This window comes from Vidua macroura, chromosome 6 (genome assembly GCF_024509145.1).
Source record: "Vidua macroura isolate BioBank_ID:100142 chromosome 6, ASM2450914v1, whole genome shotgun sequence".
NCBI classification, from domain to species: Eukaryota; Metazoa; Chordata; class Aves; order Passeriformes; family Viduidae; genus Vidua; species Vidua macroura.
In genome coordinates this window covers 52,312,873-52,333,881 of record NC_071576.1, presented here as the reverse complement: position 1 = coordinate 52,333,881, position 21,009 = coordinate 52,312,873, and the positions used below count along the sequence as shown (strand labels likewise).

At 40.4% G+C, this 21,009-nt stretch overlaps 1 protein-coding gene across 2 annotated transcripts in view; it reads left to right on the top strand.

The window, feature by feature from the left end:
* DENND2B (DENN domain containing 2B) overlaps window positions 1-21,009 on the top strand; it is a 151,886-nt gene that overhangs the window by 55,963 nt on the left and 74,914 nt on the right. For both annotated transcript variants that reach the window (XM_053979517.1, XM_053979515.1), the window contains exon 3: window positions 10,274-10,378. In XM_053979517.1, coding sequence (XP_053835492.1) covers window positions 10,299-10,378 — 80 coding nt within the window. In that variant the 5' untranslated portion in view covers window positions 10,274-10,298. The remainder of the gene's footprint in view (window positions 1-10,273; window positions 10,379-21,009) is intronic.

The window sequence follows — 21,009 nt, the reverse complement described above, 5'->3', positions numbered from 1 at the left end:
TACTCACAGTTTTGAACTGAGCTAAAGTAGGAACACCAGTGCTAAAACTTTGAGTAGAAATGCTGGTGCCGGAGCAACATTCCAAATGCTGTCTGGATAAAATTAATGATTTCACACAAATATTTCAAGTTAAGGTTACTTGTTTCAATATTGTTAAACATAAGTGGTAGCACATTATGGCACTGCAGCCAACCTGGAAACAAGAAATGGGACCCTATTCCTGCACACACTGGCTGCTTGTTATTCCTGGATACATCCAGCTGACTGTAAGGGCATGAGATCACATTTTCTATCTGATACTTTCTGAGGCTGCGCTCTCCTGTGCTCTCTTTGGCACTACAGCTGTTCAGACTTGGATTGCAAGCAGAGAAGTGGGATTTGGGAAGTTAGGAGCATTCTTCAGAGGCCGGTGTGACAGGGGCAGTGCTTGTCTGACAGCCCCCGTGGGTCTCTCTCTCCCCAGTCTGAGAACGAAGCAGTTCAGGCTGTAATGCTTCTCTCTGTCAGGTTTACTCCTGCTCTGCGGGCTGTGAAGAAAGATTGTTCCCTCAGCAGAACTCTCCAGCACAGTGAGTCTATTCAAGCCTGCATCTGGGAAGATATTTAGTGCCTTCATTTATGAAATTCCTATCATAGAAGTGTGAATTCTTTGCAACAGCGGCCGGTCTCTTGAGAAGTCTCCAACATGTCATGTAGACAGCTGCATGTTAATCATTTTCATAAAAGGAAAGAAGAGAAGCTCTTTCAAATCATCAAATACCATCTCCCAGCATGTGAAGGTTTAAAAGAGATGTGATATCATTCACAGTTTGTTTGTGGATTTGTTTCTGTTTGCCTCCTTCTAAACCCCTGTGGTTCTCTCCTGCCACTCTGGATGCAGCGCGCATGGGAACAGAGCTAGAGTTTCTGTGGCTGCTGCTTGATTTTCTATCTCTGCTGGGAAAGGCTGCTGCTGCAGAAATCCTCAACAGAAACTCCATTGGCAGGAGCCACTGTCCAGAGTGGTTTGGTGGCTACAATCAGCTCCAGTGGGTGGATGGGGAGGTGTTTCCCTGCCTCCTCCTACAAGGAATGTTAAAACAGGTTTAAGTGTTTCCAGTTGTTTCTCTGGCTAGTGGTTGGAGGCCTGATGAAAGGTGATTTATAACACTTTTGCTTGTGGTGGTTTGTTGAAACTTTCCTTTCATGCAGATGCCAAAGGTCAGTGCTGTGGGAGCTGAAGTCTTTCCTTGGGAAAAGTGCCTCTGCTGATGGCTGTGTATAGGTATACATATACCATGGGTGTAGGCTGAGCCATAGCTGGGAAGGTACTCTCTTCAACTCACAATCAGCTTGTGACAGTAAGGGAAGAAAGCTTATTTACATGGTTGTTATAAAGCCAGGGGATATTGCTGAGGACTATGATATCATGTAATTTTCAATACATCCAGTTCTTCAGCATTTTATCTTATAAAAATGTCCTTTCTAGGAAGAAACAGTTTCTTCTCTCCTGGATCTTACTGGCATTTTTTATATGTACAAAGGGCAACTCTTGAAATTCCTTATGTTTATTCTACTGGCTTTTCAGTGCAGAGTCACACTTTCCTTTTTTTTCTTTTTGGTTTTAGTGTGGAAGAGTGAAATTCCAGCAAGGCTGACTTAGTGAAAACTGAATTAGTGTTGATGGCTGGAGAGAAATGTAACTTGATCTTCTGTCTCCAGCACTTGAATCAAGAACTGAAATAATTGTTCTAAGACTCTGGTCAAGTTGCCAGAAAATGGAGTGGTGCTTCTGCCAGATGGTCACCGCAGAAGTGCCAGACATTCCTCCCTTCTTTGAGCTTGCAAGTGTGTGTATTTGAGAAGGAAGATACACACAGGCAGCAGGGAACTGAAACGCTTTTCTCCCTGAGATGCTTGCTGAGTGTGCAGGGCTGTGCTGTGGGCAGCATCTGTAGGGATATCAGTGTGTGATGGCTGGCAGAGGGATGCAGGCACAAAGGCTTGAGCACAGGAGATGTCTCTGTTGAGCAGTGACATTAGTCACTCTGTCACAGGGCTTGGCAGACAATGTGAGGTAACTCCACCAGAAATGGGGCTTCAGGGCATATCATACAGCAAGAAGTGCCTGAAGGAGCTGTGGCTCACTGGAAGAGATGATGTTGCCTGTCAGCTGCTAAGCCCAGCTGTACTGGTTAATGATTGGTGCCTTTAATTGAAACCATTGTGCACTACTACAGCACAGTCTTGTAAGAGCTGTTGGTGCCATAAATCTTGTTTTTTCCATATTAGAAAGCTCTGTTCTTTGGGGATATTGAAGTGCCTCAGACTTTTTTCCTCCCTGCCCCCCTTTTTGTTGCTATACCTACTATAATTTTGTTAACAAAGGGGATAAGAAGTAGTTTGCTGTGCTTAGTTTGTTATTGTCATTCTGCTATGTTGTCATTCCGCCAATATTCTCTCAGTTATTTCTCCTCTTCTGTTTTTCCTCCAATCTCCCTTAGAACCAATTCTGTAAAGAAATTGCAGGAATCTAGGAACTAGATTGCAAGTCTTCTGCAATCACTGCAGGGCTGTGTAGTGGAGGGGGGGAATAGGCTTCTACCCATGAATCAGGGATTCAAAGACTTGAATTTAGATTTGAGATTGAGTTTATGTATTGAATTATCAGCTACGCAGACCCTGAGCACTTCTCACTCTCATGGACTTGCACCTGCTTTGCAGGACTGCAGCAATTTCTGTCTCTTTTGGTGAAGTCTCATGTCAGTATTGCAGATCCATTTTTCTTGAAGTATCTTAGGAAAAATTCCAAGTTTATTCCATGAGGAAGATTTTACCCATGGAATGAAAACATCCTGGAGCATGAGGAAAGGTGGGCTGCTTTCTCTGGGGGACACAGACTGTGTTCCCAATGTGGAGGGGAAGAAGGGGGCTGTATTTCTCTTCCCACCTGGGATTTCTTATTGCCCTTTCATATTTCTAAAAACAATCTCTTCACTTTCTTGTTTCCCATTTGTGTTTTTCTCATAGTATGTTAGGTATCCTTCACCTCACCTTTGCTCTAGCAGTCTTGAACTCTTCTGATGTTTGTCTGGCCCTCACCCCTCCTATCTGCTGCTTCTTTTGCATACATCCTCTGTTTCAGCAGCTAGGAGGGAGGTTGGGATTCACTCATTTTTCTGGCTCCATGCTTCTCTCTGATCATTCTTTACTTAGTTGTCTGAAGTGGTAACTTGGGCATGGACACACCTTTCAGTCATGCTGCTCACACCTCATTGCAGTTTATCATCCTGGGAGCACAGGGGACTTGGGTTTGTTTCTTTTGGCTTGGGACATGTAGAGTTTGAAGGAGAGGGAGGCAGTAGCCAAGGTGTTCATAGACATGAAGGGAATCTGAATCAGAAAGCCACTGTGCATGAGAGAGCTGCTCATTGCCTCAAATCAGGCCAGTTTTAAGCCTCCATCTCTGGTACAGCAGTGATATTTGGAGGTTTGGATAGATTTCTGAGGTAGTAGAAAAAATAGGAGTACCTTTGAGAAAATGGGCCATTCAGCCAGATGCCAGAATGTGGGTGGTGGGCTTTAATCTCTGGCCCTGAATTTGTAGATCTTGCCTCTAAACAGGTTTCCTAAGACTATAACTGAAATCCATGTTAGAGCTCCAACACAGCTCAGTGCTTCTACATCTTGCAGATGTTGCTTTAAGTGCAAGAACATAATTTCTAAATGTAAACAGATACCTTCCTGAAAGGTTCCTGCACAAATCCCTAATACAAACAATGGACTTACTTGCCATCCCATTTGTTGCTGCTAATGCCTGTGTCCAGGTTCACTTCTGGATGTACTTTGGATGCAGGGGAATTAAGCTCTTCTCTAGGGGAGTTAAAATCTTTTGTGTGCCTTTCTACAGATTCCCTGGGTAACTGCCAAGAGCTAAAGAGACAGACCCAATGTTGTTCTCATATCTTTGTACAAGCCAAGACAACTTTGGCCAGTGTTTTCTACTTACATCCATGAGGTCTCCAACCCATACCTCATCCTCCCAGGGTGCGTTATATCATAATATTGAGACAGTCCATGCAAATTAATAGTTTCTTCACTGGAAGCATTAGCACTTCCAGCTTGGGTATCATGGACAGGAACTGCTTCTGGCAGATACTGGCTCAGAACAGTCACTAACACACAGTGATCTAACCAGAAGGAGATTCATCGTATCACCACAGGTCAGCTCTTGACCTTACTGAGGTATCCAAAGATGATTGCCCTTCCTCCCATCATGTGTTCATTAAAACACTTTGCAAGGCCTATAACTGCTAATAGTTTTACAATTCTTACTCTAGCAGGGCTCTGAGTGGGAGCCACATGTGCCTGACAGTCAGGAAGGGAGGTGTGCTGACAACTCTGGGCACAGCAGCTTCTGTAGGATGGCTGTGACCTGTGTTTTGCTTCAGATGAGGCTCTAACAAATCAAAACCTACAGCAGTTGCAAAGCCAGGATGCTTCTCAGCTGTCTGGCAGGCTTTGTCAGTCAGCCTTGGTGTGAGGAGTGTTCAGTCATGGGTGTCAGCTCAACTGAAAAGTTCCTTCTAAGACTTACTAAGACTTTTGTCTTTGTTTGTTCACTCTGTGAATTGCATTGGGATGTTTTAGGGACTGGTCACACCCTGTGGGAAATACCAAAGGACATTTTCTCATCTCTATTTCTCATCTCTCTCTATTTTCTCATTTATTGTATCCTTTGTGACACAAGAGATATTAATGGAAAAGAATATTTGTTCCTCAAAGCTACCCAACTGTCATTCCTTAGCAAATTTATAATTTGGTTTTTGTGTCACAAGAAGCAATTCATTATTGTTCAAATGGTTGATGTTGCTATTAGAGGATTATGACTTCACTGAGGAGTAAGCAACAGGAACAGGTGAGCTCCTGGGACTTAAATGGTTGGTTTTATGCAAAAATCCTGAGGATGAAGGGAAAGAACAAAGGAAGAATAATACCAAAGAATTGTGATATATGTTGGGCATAGTTTCTAAGTAGACCCTTTTTATTCTGGTATCTCAAATCAAGATATTTAAGCTTGAAATAGTAAATGTATTTTTAAAAATCAAACCTTTTCTTTAGCCTACACAGGGAAAGACTAATTTCTGATTCAATAACAGACATTTTCTGTTCATACCTCCTTCTGTCAATGTCTTCTTCCTTGATTTTCATATTGTTTTCCTTCCAGTTTGGAAGCTGTGATTACCCTAGGATTGCTAAGGGTAATAGAGGAGCTTAGCCCTAAGTTCTTACCTAGTTCAGGCATTAGGTTTGGACTGCAGTGTATTTGAAGTGAGGTCTGTTCTCTCCATCAGATATTGCCCATTTTCAATTAAGGAGTGGGGGAAGAATAGCTTGAGAGAAGATAAATTAAGTAATAAGCAGATAAAGTAGGGCGAAGAAGACAGAATAAAGGCACAAAATAGGAAAGAACAAGAACATCAGAAAAGGGGAAAGCATTTTAGGTTGCAGAAAAAAAGGAAAGGAGGGTGAAGGGTGCATGGAGAGGTGTCTTTGCTTTAGGCAGAGTGCTTGGGGGAGGTAACTTCTTTCCCCTCCAGGAAGTGCTGCAACATCAGTTTCCCAGGAGTACCAGTTCAGTTCAGTGGAGACTGAACTGCTGAGACCGTGGTTTTGGCATTGCAAGGGTCAATGGCAACCAAGTTCACCACTGCTGCTGGTTATAGTAGGAAGTTTGTGCTAGAATTAAAGTTGCCACCTAGCTGTGAAAGCTTAGCAGAGAGACTGGTCACTGACTTGGTTGAAAACAGGCTGTGGATTATAGGGAGGGAAATTTTGGATGAGACTGTGGACTTAACCACAGTCCAGAGAACAGGTATTCCTGATGGAGTTCTGGTAACAATGTTCTCAGGAGTCTCTGCAGGCACCCTCTCAAGGCAGGAATCTTTAAACATTTTGTTGGACTTTCCAGTTCATCAGAACTGACGTTTTTCTGGAAGGACATAATTATCTATTTTACTGGAAGGGAGTAGGCAAATTGCCACAAAGCAGTCTGCAACTCCTAAACGAGAGTTCAGCTGCACTACACCTCTTGACATGTGGGCAACCTCCCTTAAAGCACTCAGAAAAGCAAATTAACATGTTAAGCTAACTTCTTAATAGCTAAAGCCATTCTATTGCAGCTATTTTTAGGACAAAAATAAGTAGATACACCAATTATTATAAATATATTTGTGAAAATTTGTATTTGTTGTAATTTTTCAAAAACATGAATTTGTTTTAGCAGCCTGCTGTTCTTCCCTGTTATGACTTCCTGTTATGTCTCCAGGTCTCTGCCCTGTGGGGCAGACCAAAGGAGTAGTGTTTTCTCGTATTTGCCAGATCCTAGATCAGTGGAATTTCAATCTGCATGAAAAACTCAATCAGAACTCAAGATCTCAAGTAAATTTCAAGGCATGTTAGTGATAATGCCAGGGGAGGGCTTGGGAACCTACATTCAGAGGTTCCCTTCTCAAGTCATCAGATACCACATGTAAATTCTTCTGGGTTCAGTGATAGTCACCTTCCATAGAAGGAGAGGAAGGAATCAGTTCTTGGAATGTGCTGACTGATGGACACTGTGTATTAGAAAGCAGGAGGTTTTCTTGAAGCTATAAAGCAATTTAAGCATTCTGTGTTGCCTTGACTTTCCAGGTGCTTGCTCCAAGCCTCACTCCTCAACCCATTCCCATTCACAGCTTTTGGTGAAAAAAAACTTCTACTTTTTCAGTAGTGGGACTGTGAGTGGGTGCTTCCAAAGTGTTGGGATGCTTTAGGAAATTAATAATAATTTTAAACTACAGAGGGGAGGAGCAGAGGATTTACCCCTCCCCTGCTAACACCTGTTAATGGGATTAAGCATTCAATGGTGCTCTATTGTTTATTAGCCCAAAGCGTGATGGCTTTCAGTGCTCCATAAAAAAACTCCAAGCCACAGTTTAACAAAAAAAGTGTAAGTATACAATTAACAGGGGGAAGATGGTCCATAAGGAATATTCTGTATTGGAGCTTCTTGCAATGATAAAGGTCTGTTAGGAAGCATCCACTTTGTAGCAACCCTTTTTAGTCAGGATGTTGAACCTTGCCTGGTACGAGCAGCAGATCCCATGTTGCCATCAGATAATTTTTCATATTTGTTTGTCATCTTTAGTTTTTGATGCTGAGAAATGGTTTGCGGAGGTTTTAGGCAAAATTGATACAATGATTCTACCATTTGGGCTCATTAAATTGCCAATTTGATAGCTATCCTAGTGAAATTAGTGAAACCATGTCTGGAGCACAGCACAAATTATGGCTAAATAAGGGTTTCAGAGGAATTCTTTATATTTACAAATAAAACAGAATTCTGTATTTCTAGACCAGGTTTGTTAGATGGTTTGAGACATGCAGAATCTGTGCGATATGATTATTTTTGGATTTGTTTTTAACAATATGTCACAATACTTGAGAGATTTTGGTTTCCATTGATTTGTGAAGAATAACTTGCAAATACTGTAATGTGGAATGCTCTCACCCAAGCCGAAGGGATGTGATTCTGACCCTACAAAGATTCAATAAACTTCCAGGCTGTCAGACTCATTTGAAGGCTCTAAAATAACTTTCTACATAATCGTAACATTTAGCTTAGGATTTCTTTTCTTGTTTCTATGTCTCTGTTTTATTTTTTTCCCCTTTATTTTTGAGGTGATGTGGATTGGTGTGTGGGTGAGTTTTTTGGGGTGATATAAGTCCTTCCTTACAGGCACCTCTGCAAATGGCTGAATGCTTTTCTGCCATGTTCATGTTGTTTGCATTTTTTCTGCATGTGCTGGGATGATACCAGCATCACCTGCATTAATATATTAATCTAAAATAAGTTTTAAAGGAAAATTGAATAGAAAAGTCAGTTAATATCACCATCTATATCATAGTCCCAACTGCATGGGAAGGAACACACTTGTATCAGTAAAGTTGACATATCTTGAGAAATTGTCTTTAGGAACTCAATTTATCTTTAGTTGAAAACAAACCACTTTGTTTTACTTGACATTTAAGGTGGCTTTGAAATGTAATGTTTAAATAATCACTCTTTTTAAATGTTGATGATGATGATTTTTATCAAGCTCTGACATACTTTTTTTTTCCCTCCCCCTGCCCCAATCTGATTTTGGGTATGGGAAAAGTGGACTCTCAAAACCAGCAGTATAAAAGTACACTACATTTTTTTAATGTGTCAGATCAGTCTTCCACCTTTTTGAGGGTCTCTTCAGATTATTTTTGCCTTGAACAGAAAAGCAAATATTGGAAAATTAATGTTACACATGCATGCTAACAGCTATTGTTCTCCTTACTGTGTTCATCTCTTATTTTTCTCACATTAAGTGCTAATAAGTGATATAGATTTAACACAGTAAAAGTATTGAACTGGTGTGTGGAAAACATTATAAAAACTACTTACTCCCTGTGGAATGTAGAGTCCTAGAAAGCTTGGCCAGCATTAGCAGGCTGCCTTTTTTGTCCCAAGCAATCCCTTTTCCAGTCGGAACAGGCAGTTCTGTAACAGTCCTGTAATCTTGATAAGGTAATGCTAACAGTAACAATGAGACACTGGAGGAATTTAGGGAGCTTCAGTGTAGAAAAAATGTTACCAACCAGGGGAAAAAAATCTCAGCTTAATCTGGGAAAATTGATACAAGACAGCAGAGAAGGACAAGTAGACGTGGAGACTGTGGTCAGCATGATTGACTCTGCCTCTGGAGCTGCAGTCTGCAGATTTTCTGACTCTGTTTGTGGCAGAACTGCTTGGAATAAAGTGGTTTAGAGAATGTCCTTTGACTGTGATAGGTCTGGTAGTGGAGGAATTTTTGTGTGTGTTGTCAGCCCCTGGCTTGTTTTGCAGCATCACATTACAGTGGCTTCTCAAGCAGTCTGGACTTCCTGTGGGTTTGAGAAAACAAGAAGTTTCATAACACTCCTTATATTTGCATTAGCTGTGCTGTTAATGGTCATAAAAATTGGTAGGTCTGGTCAGATCCTGGGTAGCAGTGCTGTAAACCATGGTAGATGCTTTAGTTTATAAACTAAGCAGCATCTCAGAAACCACCCAGACTGATGCCAGAAGAGCTGCAGAATCCTTCATAAATGACTCCTGTAGCATCAGGTGGAGTAAATACTGTTCATTTTCTTTCTCAAGGAACTCTGCTGGCATTTTAGGAATCTTATGACATGAAAATACATTCCTCCCTCATTTTGCAAAATATTTCTCAAGGGATTACAATGACAGAAGAAATGGCCACTAAGAGCTGTGCTTTACACTGGAGAAACATGGGATATAATCAGTGAGGGGGCTAATGAGATCCCAGTGATATTAGGGATTCCTGCTTTTGCATCCCTTGGATGACATCCTGGCTTTTACCCATATCATCATGTTTTCCCTTCAGTCACAATGTCACAGCATGACATTGCTATTAAGAGAGCAGAATGAAGGTAAAATAAATCATGGTACTGGGCTGCGTCTTTGCAGTGTGCAGCAACGTCACAGAAGTGAGACCCATCTTCTGGGCACCTAACTTTATGCACAGGACTGAAATTAAGTTCACTGCTTTGGGATTACCAAATTACTATAAAACCAGCTAGGAATTGATAAAGATCCTTTATATTACCTGAGATTTTAAAAGCATCCTAAGACAGCTTTACTTAAAGAATCCAGAGGCCAATAGAGAAGACTGCTTGTGACATTGTCATATCACAATCAAGATTTTAAAATTTTATTCAAAAATCCATAATTTAATAATTTTCATTATTAGAAAATATTTTCATATCAGAGCTGCACTTTAAAGGTGAGAAAGCTTTTTTTTATTCCTTGGGATAGCTGTGGTGTGGTCAAACTTCCAATCACAGCTATGGTGTTTGCATATGGTATCACACAGTGCTGTTGCTGGGATCTCTACATACTCTGATGGATGGAAGAACCACACCAAACCTGTGGTATTTTGTCAACTTGGTATCAAGCTCTGTTCATCAGACAGGCCAGCACCTGAAGCACACACCTACTTCCCATAAGTTATTTCCATTTATAGCACTGGGCTGTGATAAACTTGGCTGCGGATGTGCAATAGGAGCAGTAAAGGGTTTCGTTTTTCAGGATCATCACTACACTGATTGCATTTTATAGAATGAGAAGCAACCTGGACTTCTGCCTTTACACAGAATAGTAGTTCAAGGAGTTAATTGTCATTTGGGCTTGTTGAAGCTTAATTGACTTTTCTTCTCACAGATATCCACATTTCTAGAAAGCAGAAATGACCATGACTGCCAACAAGAACAGCAGTGTCAACAGCAGAGCTGGAGGGAGTAAAGTGCCTCAGGATACTCTGGATAGGTAAGTGGAGATCTGCAGGATTTGTAGATTTTGAGTAAAGTTTGTCTGTGTTTGGAACAAGATGTCTGTTCAAGAGTAAGCAACCTCTATTCTGACACAAAGAGAGCTTTGCTGGGCCGAGGGAATTTTTTTGTAGGGAGTGGAGGAGCCATGGTATGAAGAAAGGTTTCTTATTGAACAACTGCTGCTCATGGGCTGGTTATGATGGGAGTGATTGCAAGGAAGGACCTGTGTGGAAGGTGCTGTATAGAGCTCAGAAACTTTGGGCTGAAATCCTCAGCCATGCGATTGCATGCCAGCTCTCCTGCACTGCCAATCTCCAGTTGGTGTTTTGTGTTGGTTTGTGTCACGTTTCCTCTGCTGTATCTGCCTTCACAGGCCATGGTCAGACAGTCTCCTGTTGCAGGTCAGGAAGCAGGTGGGAAAGGGCTGATGTACAGGGCTCATCTCTGTTGCTTTGCTTATTTGTCCTTTCTGTAGCATTAAAATAATTTGCAGAGTAGGTTATCTTTGTAATTCACAGTTAGAGGAAAAACGAAACTTTTAAAAATGTGCAGTCAAAGAAAGATGCAGACAACCAGCATCCATTCTGTTTTTTTATTAGGTATATTATGCTGTGGTAGAGCTCAGCAGATGTGGGCTCCATATCCTTGTACACTTCCCAGTTTGTGTGTTTGCCATCTCCTAGTACAAAATAGTAAAAAGATAAAATAATGAGGGCCAAGGTGGCTTAAGGAATTTCTAGAGAGATATTAATACATAGATATTAAAAACAGTTCCTTAATGATCTCTGGAGTTCTCAAGTTGTTTATTGTCCTTCCACAAGTGCAGACACATTGGTGCTGGGAACTTGGGTCTAGACTTTGTCAAACTTTGGACAAGTCTTTTGTTCTGAAATAATTTCCCTTCTGAATAGCTTAGAAAGTATTGTGGGATACTAAGTTATTTGACAGTTACTATCCAATAAACTCTTTCCTTATCATCATCATCATCATCTGTTTCAATTAGAATTTATCAGGAAGAGCTTTTGTAAGTACAAGTAAGTGCCTGAAGCTAAGGAAAGTCTTTAAGTTGCACTTGCACAACAAGGGACGAGATGAATAGGTGGTCATGCACCATTTCTCCATCCATCATTTTGCCTTATGTAATCATCACCTGTCTCTGAGAAACCCTGCAAGAGGATGTTATTTGAGTCAACCATAAGCATTCTTCCTTTGAGTCAGACAGTAAATCAGTGTTGTAAGTGCTGCCATCATAAAAGTTTAAAGCTTGCAAAATTTATTGTAAACATGTTCAAAGATTCACTTAAACTGAGCAGTCACTGTCTCTGTTTAGCATGGGATTTGACTGGGCATTTGGAAACCTACAAATGTACTTTATAATCTGTGGTAGCAGAGTTTCAGTTAGTGCTGATACTGGCATAACACAGGTGTAGCAGTCTCCTGGTTGCTAAGATATATTTTTAAGAGTTATGTTCTTGTCAATCTTAGTTTTGATGGGGTTTACTGTTTCAAGATTGTTCAGTTGATGGTCTTAAAGGTCTTTTCTGACCTCAATGATTCTGTGATTATAAGATGCAAGGTGTGATTCAGGGATACGGTGACATCAGCTGGTTCAACATTTTGTGATTCTTTATAGGTCAGAAGCAAAGGTCAGTAAAGTCTCTAGAAGATTTTGTAGTTACTTTGGCTGTGATTCAGACCTCTGTAGATCATGGACTTAAATTTTAACAATAAAAATCTTCAGTGGAAAGGTGTCTCCATGTAAACATCCATACAGCTGCATGCTTTGCAGGCATTAAGATTCTTGCAGTAACTAAAATTCCCTTGGTCCTCACCAAAGTGGGAATTAACTGTCATGAATCACCAGGGCCAGTTTTCCACCAGAGGTGTTTGAATGGCACTTCAGGAGGTGAAGGAAAGATGGAGAACAGAGCGAGGACATTATTTGGGAGGATAACTGTGAGTTTCACCTGAGATTCTGGATGTGGGATTCATGGGTTTCTGCTGTGAGCACAGAAGGGGAAAAGAACTCTTGTATCTGAAGAAAATGAAGTGTTTTGAATAAAACCACACTAATGCTTTTTTTTTCAAGTTGCCTGAAGTTCATTCACCACTTCTTAAAAACTGAGATTTTTGTGTGTCAAGAGAAAACACTTGACTGTGCTCTGAGTGGGAAAATTGTAGAATGACAAAGGTGGTTGAAAGTAGGAAGCATTTTCACTACAAGACAAGAGTAGATTCATTGTGACTCTTCATCCTAGAAAGGAAAGGATTGAAGGGGAAGAGGAGTATCTGAAATGATATATGGAACAGAGATGATAAATAGGGAAAAAATACTCTTTCCATTTAAGAACAAATATAAATCCAATGAAACCAGAGACAACAGGTCGAGAATCAGTTGAAAAGAAGGCAGCATGTTTTTAAACCATTAAATTTACTGTTATGAGATGCTGCAATCAGAATAATTAATGGAAGAAAAATCTTCCAAAGCATTTTAGTCATAGAAATAAAATCTCTGAGTCAACAGAAATAAGCTGGTTAAGTTGCACTGCACGTTTTTATTCTCTTCTTCAGGCACCTGCTAACTCTCATGGTCAGTGACTGAACCTTGGACCGGGAATGTTATTTTGGTCCAAGTCAGAGGGAACATTCTGATGTTGTTTGGAACAAGAGTCAGTTACAGCAAGCAAATTGGAGAAATTGTTATGCTTACAAAAGTAGACTCTGGCTTTCAGTGAACTTCCAGGGTACTACTTTCATCCTTCCTTGTTAGTCACTAAGGTGAATGCCAAGGAATGGAAGGCTAGGATAGCACCTTGTGTGTAGCTGGAAGTGGCTTCTTAGGAATTCTGTCAGGAAGCAGCTCTGTGAAATTTTCTTAATCGTTCAGCAGGGGACAAAGGAGCCCATAGCATGATTGCAGCTAGTGCCCAACCATGACCCTGTTGCATCAAATGAGTTTGATTTCCCCATAGTTATGAGGATCAGTGTAACTCTGAGGAAACCTTAAGAGAACAGAAATCTCAGAAAGGCATAGTGGTGTTTATAGCTCTTTCCTTACAATGTGGCTTGCTTTCCCTTAGCAAATGATTTAATATTTATCTGGAGTATTTGTGTTTTATCAGAAACTCTATTATTAGTATTTGTCCAAAACTTGTTTTTTCTCCAGTGCAATCAAAGGTAAATGTAGAAATGGCACTACTATCTTTGACTTAAAAATCACCTCTACACTATGCTGTATTAAAACAGGCCAACAGTTATGTCTATGAAATAATGCAAAATACAGCTTTCAAACTTGTAGGCTGTGTAGTATGACAGATACAAGGAGTAAAAAAAATTCTGAACAAAAGAATTATATATTAATATAACATTATATCTTAAAATTGCAGCTGTTTGAGACACTAAATGCAACAAGGACCAGTCCAGAGCTGAAAAATATTTTGTGGCTATATAACTTCTGTAAATAATTCTTAATGTCTTTGCCTCTGGCTAATATGCCATCTCTTAACTCTGCATCTCAAGGCATTTTAGAGACTTGAGCCTTCTCAACTGCTGCAGTAATTGAAGTACAGGAAGGGTTTGTTTTTAGAGGACCCCATTGATTTAGTTTTTTTATCCGAGTTTATTGCCTGAGGCTTAAATAATGTCAGATTTTGGAGATACAGACTTCTTTCAGTGTATTTGTAAGTGGCAGAATTTCTCTTTGCCTGTAAAATTTTCTGTGGTGCAGGGTGTGCCTTCTGTATGGGTCCCAACTTGGAGAATAGATAAGGGCTTTGGAAAGCTCAAAAACATTTTACAAAAACAATTACAGTGAACAAAAATTAAGTTTGCTGCAGGTAAACATTTTACTCGCATGGTGACTTTGGTAGAATATATAGAGGGACTGCTGTGATGAGTTAGAATAAACATCTTTCAAATTTGACTGAATTTGACTTGGGAAGATAGCCAAAGCAGAAATCAACCCTGATTCCAGTTATGGAAAAGGACTATGTCAGAGGAAAACTGTTCTCAGAGGCTATGTGTCTGAGGAAAGCTGTGCCACCTGAATCACAGGTGTTTAGTCACAGACTGGATTTTTTGATGTCAATTGTTGTCTTTCCACCCAATCTCCACAGGAAAGGTGGTGTCCTCACCAGAGGATGTTGGTGGAGAATGTTCTCCAGCTGAGCAATCATGATTTATTGGCACAATAAACTGGGGGCACTGATGTCAGCGGGTGCTATAGCAAGACACCAGAGATTTGTGCAAAAAAAGGATTACATCTGCAATTTGCCATGAGCACCAAGGTACAAAGTGTCTATTCAAATAAGGCTCATAAAACTTTTCTAAATACTTTTAGTTGAATCTTTGAACCAAATACACTCTTGCTTAGTTAAACCTGAAATCTGATATCATGAGTTGGTTCTTTCTTCTTGCTTGGGAAGAACTGAGCTGAGTATCCACAAACCTCTAAACATAGGCTTTGGTTTTTATCTCCCAGCAGCGTGTGAAGACTTTCCTGCTGTCACTGACAGTTTGTCACCCCCATTAGCCTAACTTGCTGAGATATGTTTGCACTGGCTTTGTGGCTCAGAACTTTTTCCTTCTCCAGAGTTCAAGTTAATAGGACAGAAATTTAATTGGTGGAGCTACCCTACCTGCAGTGAAGGCAATAGAGTCTGGACTAATATAACTAGAGACACCTCATGAGCATTTCAAGTGGATTGTTTGTAATTCTGTAAGTATCAAATAAAATAATGACTTCCATTTTTAAACAAAGTAAGCCCATGGCTTGGTTACTAGAAATTTTGTTTTGGGTTGGTTTTGTGTCTCCATGATGTACACAGGTCCATGCTCAGCTACTTCACATGCACATCAAGGTCCTGTGTTTTATTACTTCATTTCTCTCAAGGCAGAAACAATCTTAGAAAGGTCTTAGAAACTAAGAAAACTTCTAGAAAAATCTTAGTTGAAGGAAGACTTCGTGCCTGTGCGTCAGCCTTAAAAACCTGAGATGATCACTTCCAAAATCAGTCATACTCAAGCCAAGCTCATTCAGTTTTATATCAAATGTATTTATTTATTTTAAAGTGGAATTAATTCTTGGTCCACATGATGAAATCCAACCAAAATACTTTGTTTTCCTTCAAAGGATTATGTGGTTATGGGCTGGGCAGAAGTCTAGAAATATTTTGCCTTAGGAATTGACACCTCCAGAATTATTAAATAAAAGAATGTGTAGATACATCCAGTGCTGGAGTTAAGCAGTGCACTGCTGTCAGTGCTGGAGTAGGGCTGGCAGTTTTTTTTCCTCTGCTGGCTTGTCCTTAGAGTGCTTTATTCTCCTCCCTTTCCTCCGTGAATTTTTAATTTCAAAGATAATCTCATATCTTGAGGAAAACTCATCTGTTTAGGAAGAAAGGTCATCTTCAGAGAGGCAGTGTCTGTGTCTCATTTAGAGACATCCCTTCATGGATGCAAATGTAGGGCCTTTTGTTTGTGTTCTCAGATATGTAACAGTATTTAATTCTTATTCATTCAACCCTTCTGCTACTCCTAATACACGAAAAAAATGCAAATTAACCAGTGCTCCTCAGCTCTGTGTTGAACTGTAGGCACTGCCCAGATTTATTGTCAGGTCATTCATGCAGATGTGACCCAGCCTGCCTGCACTGGCAATGAATTATCTTGTGACTAATGCAGAGGAGCTGTGTTCACATCCAGGGTGGATGACTGCAGGGGCAGATAGGGGAGGACAACACTGAACAACTCCCTCACTATTAGTTACAGAGCCTTGAGGGGGAGATAAATCTGCATCCACCACAGTGGAACCCTGGTCCAACTGTAAAAAAATTATTACCAGTAAGACAAATAAAATGTAATTAATTGCATTTATGTATTTCATGTGAATATAAATTTAAAGACTATGGGACTTATTCCATACCCTGAGTTTTCTGACTGGAGAACATTGTGAAGAATGCAATTACTTGCAAATCAAAAGATGCATCTTCAGCTCTCTGTATTGCTCTAAAGCAATGAGGTTTTGATCTTATTTGAAATTCTAATGCATGCCGTTTTCCCACTAATTTTGTATGAATGCCATTGTCTTAGCACACTTATGATATTTTTCTCATCTCTTACTCTTTCCTTGCTTAATATGTGGACAGTATTGCTGTGAGTGATAGCAAAGCTGCTTGTTTCCCTTGTGGATGGCTGCATTTCAGTTACAGGTGAATGACTCCATTTTAATTAAAGGTGAAAGTTGCTCTCTGCCTGGGCTTACACTTAGCACACAGGAGCAGGGAAGGCAGCAGGCCTAGAAGTGGTTGCTGGCTGTTTACAACTTCTGACATTTGTGCATATTTGGAAGGTTAGTAGGTACTGTTTTGTGCATATCTGGGCATGCACGTTTTATTTGAGGGCTCAGAGGAGGAAGGAATAAGAGCAGCTTGAAAAGGAGAGTCAATTATGTATGCCTAAAGCAGAAAGCCAAGGCTTTTTTTTCATTTTTATTTTAAAATAAAAAACTCTGTTGCCCCATCAATTGTGGGGTGGCCTGGGCTAAAACATCTCCAAGTTTTTCCAGCCAGTGTGGCCATCAGGGACTTTGTTAGAGCAGCAAGAGGTCAGCGGTGTGAATTAGGCTCACATGGTCTCAGCATGTCCCAGCCTCTCCCCACTGCCTGGGCTCTCCCCTCTGCTGTGGGAGATCTCCTGGCAGCTGAGCAGGGCTCAAGGCAACGAGCCACTCCACACTGAACTGCTGAGATGGATTTTCCTCCCAAAAGTATTTGCCTACTGCTCAGAAGTAGTAGTGAGAGCATTTTTGAGCTCTTTTTGAATTTGTGAGAAAGAAAAACAACAAACCTCCTGTAGAAAATGTTTATTGCTTCAGAAGAAAACCAAGTTTTAATATTTTGACAGTAAGCTTGAGAACAAGAAGAATAGTGATTTAATAAAATTCCAAGACTAAGCAATATGCTCAGTTATTGGAGCTGTGATGAAACACAGCTTTTAAAATTTTGTTTAAACCACTGAGATTTAGAAAACCATACAAATAAACTTCAGCCAAATAATGATGAAAACTGAATAACTGATATGAAATCTATTAGCAAATACTGTACCCTTTCCTTTACAAGCAGAAACAGCCTGAACCGTGCAGCTGGCAATTTTTCAGCAGTTCAGCTCCCAGCAGTGCAGAGTTTCATGTGGTTCAGAAGGGAATAAGAGCTATTCTTCACCCTGTAAGATTGGAGGTGCATTTGGGACATGAAGCTCTGTCAGCTCAGCTCCGAGCTGGGCCGTGGGAGGGCACCTACTGCCATCAGGAACAGAAACATTTGCAGTGGGAACGAGTCGAAGTGCTGGTTCAGATGACCCTGAAGCTGGGAAGGGTTTGAATACAGGGTTTGACTGTCCTGCTGCCGTTATCTGGGAGAGTGGCAGCGGTGCTGATTTCCGATGCTCCGAGGCACGATGTTCCCCTCCCTCACACTGCCGGGCACTGACCCCGGCCTGGCAGAGCTCAGGCCATGCTGGAACCTCTGCAAGTCACCTCAGCAGGGCTGCAGAAACACTCTGAGAGCACAGTGGTCTACAGACATGAGGGGAATGGTTTGTGAGATGAGGTGACAGCTTCTAGTTAGATCAAGATAGAACTGGAGAAGTGGACCTGCTTCTGGATACGTCCTTGGGCTTCCTCAGACGGTGGGGAATTTTGCTATTCCATTTCTATTGCTGGCTGGTTTGTTTCACTTTATTTTTAAAAGTCCATTCAGGAAGAAAGCACTTGTCAGTCAAACAAATCACTTTTTCTTAGCTGGAAATTTTATCAGTATCTCCCTCCCATTTGCATAGCTTCCTAAGAAAACACCCCAGCAAATCCTAAAATTTTGATTGGATTTTGCTTCATAAAGTTTCAGATCAAGATGACTTTATTATTACTTAGAGGCTACAGGAATGTAGTGAATTTCTTGCCATTGTAATTTAATTCTCGTGACACTTGGAATGCTTTATGTTTTTATATGAAGAAAATCATACCTTATCATTAAAATTACCTTTTCGATTAAGGTTTCTATTTGCCAAAACCACTGGAAATGAAAAAATTAGAAAGAGAAACTAAGAAGTCTTTAAAAAACAGAGTTCTAGATGAGAGGTTACACTAAAGAGGCCTTCTTAATGCAACTGTTGCAGTATGAAGACTACTTAGACTAACACTGCAATCCTTATTTGTTTAATCACTATATTTACAAAAAGGTGCTCAGGGGTACTAAGATATGAAATGAACTTATATATTTTTACAGGAAATTATTACAAGAGCTTGATTTTTGGAAATGTTTCTGATACCTTTCTAGTTCTTTTACTGCATTGAACTGTAGTGAATAGAAGCAATGAGGAGGACACATGTTAAAACACCCACAGGATTTCCTACCTGTGCAGTATCAGAGAATCAGAGCACAAATTTTATGTGGATTTGTTTTTTGGGCAGCCATAGGAAGTGAGACTGAAGTTCTTAGGGAGTAGGACATAGTAGTCATGTGCATAACATTTTTACATCATAATGCCAATATTTCAATTTTTTTCTGGAATGAAACTCTATTGCTTTCTGGACCAGGGAGATGCTGAAAATCTCACTGAAAAGACTATCAAAGATGCAAGTGATGAGCATTACAAATTATTTTTCTTGTTCTGTGAATATCTGTCCATTTAGGAGTTGTCTAAGATACTCATCTCTTTACACTTGCACTCTTGAAAAGCCACCAATGTGGGAGAACAGTTTCTGTTCTGTGCCCTAATCAGTCTGGATTTGAATCAGTGCCTTAGAAATGAAAGGGTCTGTGTTGTCTTATCAATTTCCTGCACCGTTTGGTTATCCTAAAAAGGTATTTTCTACTTGTGCAGAGCACAACATTAAAAGAAGACATAGCAGAATTCTTGAAGATTGAATTTGAAAGGAAGATCTGAATGTAATAAGATAGATAATATATGTTTATCCCCTGACTGGAAAAAAAAAAAAAATTGCCTGGGAAAACAAAGCAAGAAGTGCACAGACATAGCATCCTCACAGGCTTCATCCTCTAAATAGCATAGCCACAATTCACCAGGCAATATTGTGTGATGAAACTGGGAATTAGCTCAGTGCTTGATTCAGTCTCCACACTGAGCATCACATTCAGTTCACACTTGAAGAATGAATGTTGACAAAAAATGGGCTTTAAAAGCAAAATAAACTGCAAGCATTTTTCTTCAAGCAGGAAAATGGGCTAATGGAAATACACAGGTAACGTCCATATTATTAAAATACATACCTGCAAAAATGGCCATAGTTCCTGGGAGACTTTTTCGAATTGTGACTTTTGTCACAATTCCCATCATGCACTCTGAAGTTATTTCCATTCTGGCCAGGTCCTGTGTATAGAACTGGCAGTGTATCACAAGGGAACGTGTCCCATTCCCTTGGCACCAGGGAACCCTGGAGCTGTTGAGCAGCAGGCATCTGGTAGAATGGGCTTCAGTGCTGAAAGCACAACTAAATGTACCATTGTAACAGATATGATGTTCCTAATAACTAAATAACACTGAAAAAAATTATTTATTGAGTCAATCCATAAAATTCTATTGTAGTCAATGGGAATGACATCTCTTGTAAGAGCCTGACAGCTTTTTTTGAGAGCTTAAATATCCTGTTATTAAACAGATATGAAAATTTTGCCCAGAGCATCCATATGTTGCTCCTGAAGCTCTTTGTTAAAGCACAATTTTTATAAAGGAAATATTTTATGATTATCATATTGATGATGAGCTTTATTGCCAATATATGTTAGTATTTTATTGTGAGGGAGCTGTAGGAAATTGAAGTAAATGAGAAGTATTAATTTGTTTTTTTTCTCTCATTAGCTATAGAAAGCAAATGTTAGGACTGTAAAACAGGGTCACTTCAACATAGGTGATCCACAATACTGTGGCTGTACAGCAAGTACTTTTTTGACAAACAATTAAGAGCAGCTAATAGATGGAAATGGTATGTTTCATTTTGGGTTCCTAGAATAAATCCATCATGCATCACAATTTCCTAAAAGCAAGCTTTTTCCAGGTAACAACATAACTATTTAGCTGTAAAAGCAGAATTAATTGCAGTGGCAGTAGAAAGGCTTTGTGATTCAAATTCTGCTAGCTAAAAGCTCAGAAGGTCCTTTTAACAATGCTGGTTCAGGGGACTCCAGTGCCGGGATAGGCAGTGCTGGTGACACTCAGGCGTGGGTAGTGTTGGTTAATCCTCCTGCTGTCACAATGTGGATGTCTCCAGCTGACTCACCTGTTTTATTGTGCAGTGGGACACTCACTCTGACTCACCCTGGCAGCTGGGGCCAGAAGAGGAGCTGTCAGTCCACATAACCTAACAAATACCCAGTAATGAGACTGCCCCCTCGATTTGTGCTGGGCTGGGAAGCCACTTTATGTCAACACAGGCAAAGGGGAGATGGCAGACAGCCTGTGGCTATTTGTTGGCAGGGACCTGAAAGCGTTTGAATGTGCATTTTAACCTCTCCCTTTCCTGTCAAACAGTACTGTCACCCATGTGGGCTTCAAGATAGGGGCTGAGCCTGGCAGGCTTGCTGTGTGTGTGTGTGGGTTGGTCCCTGACAC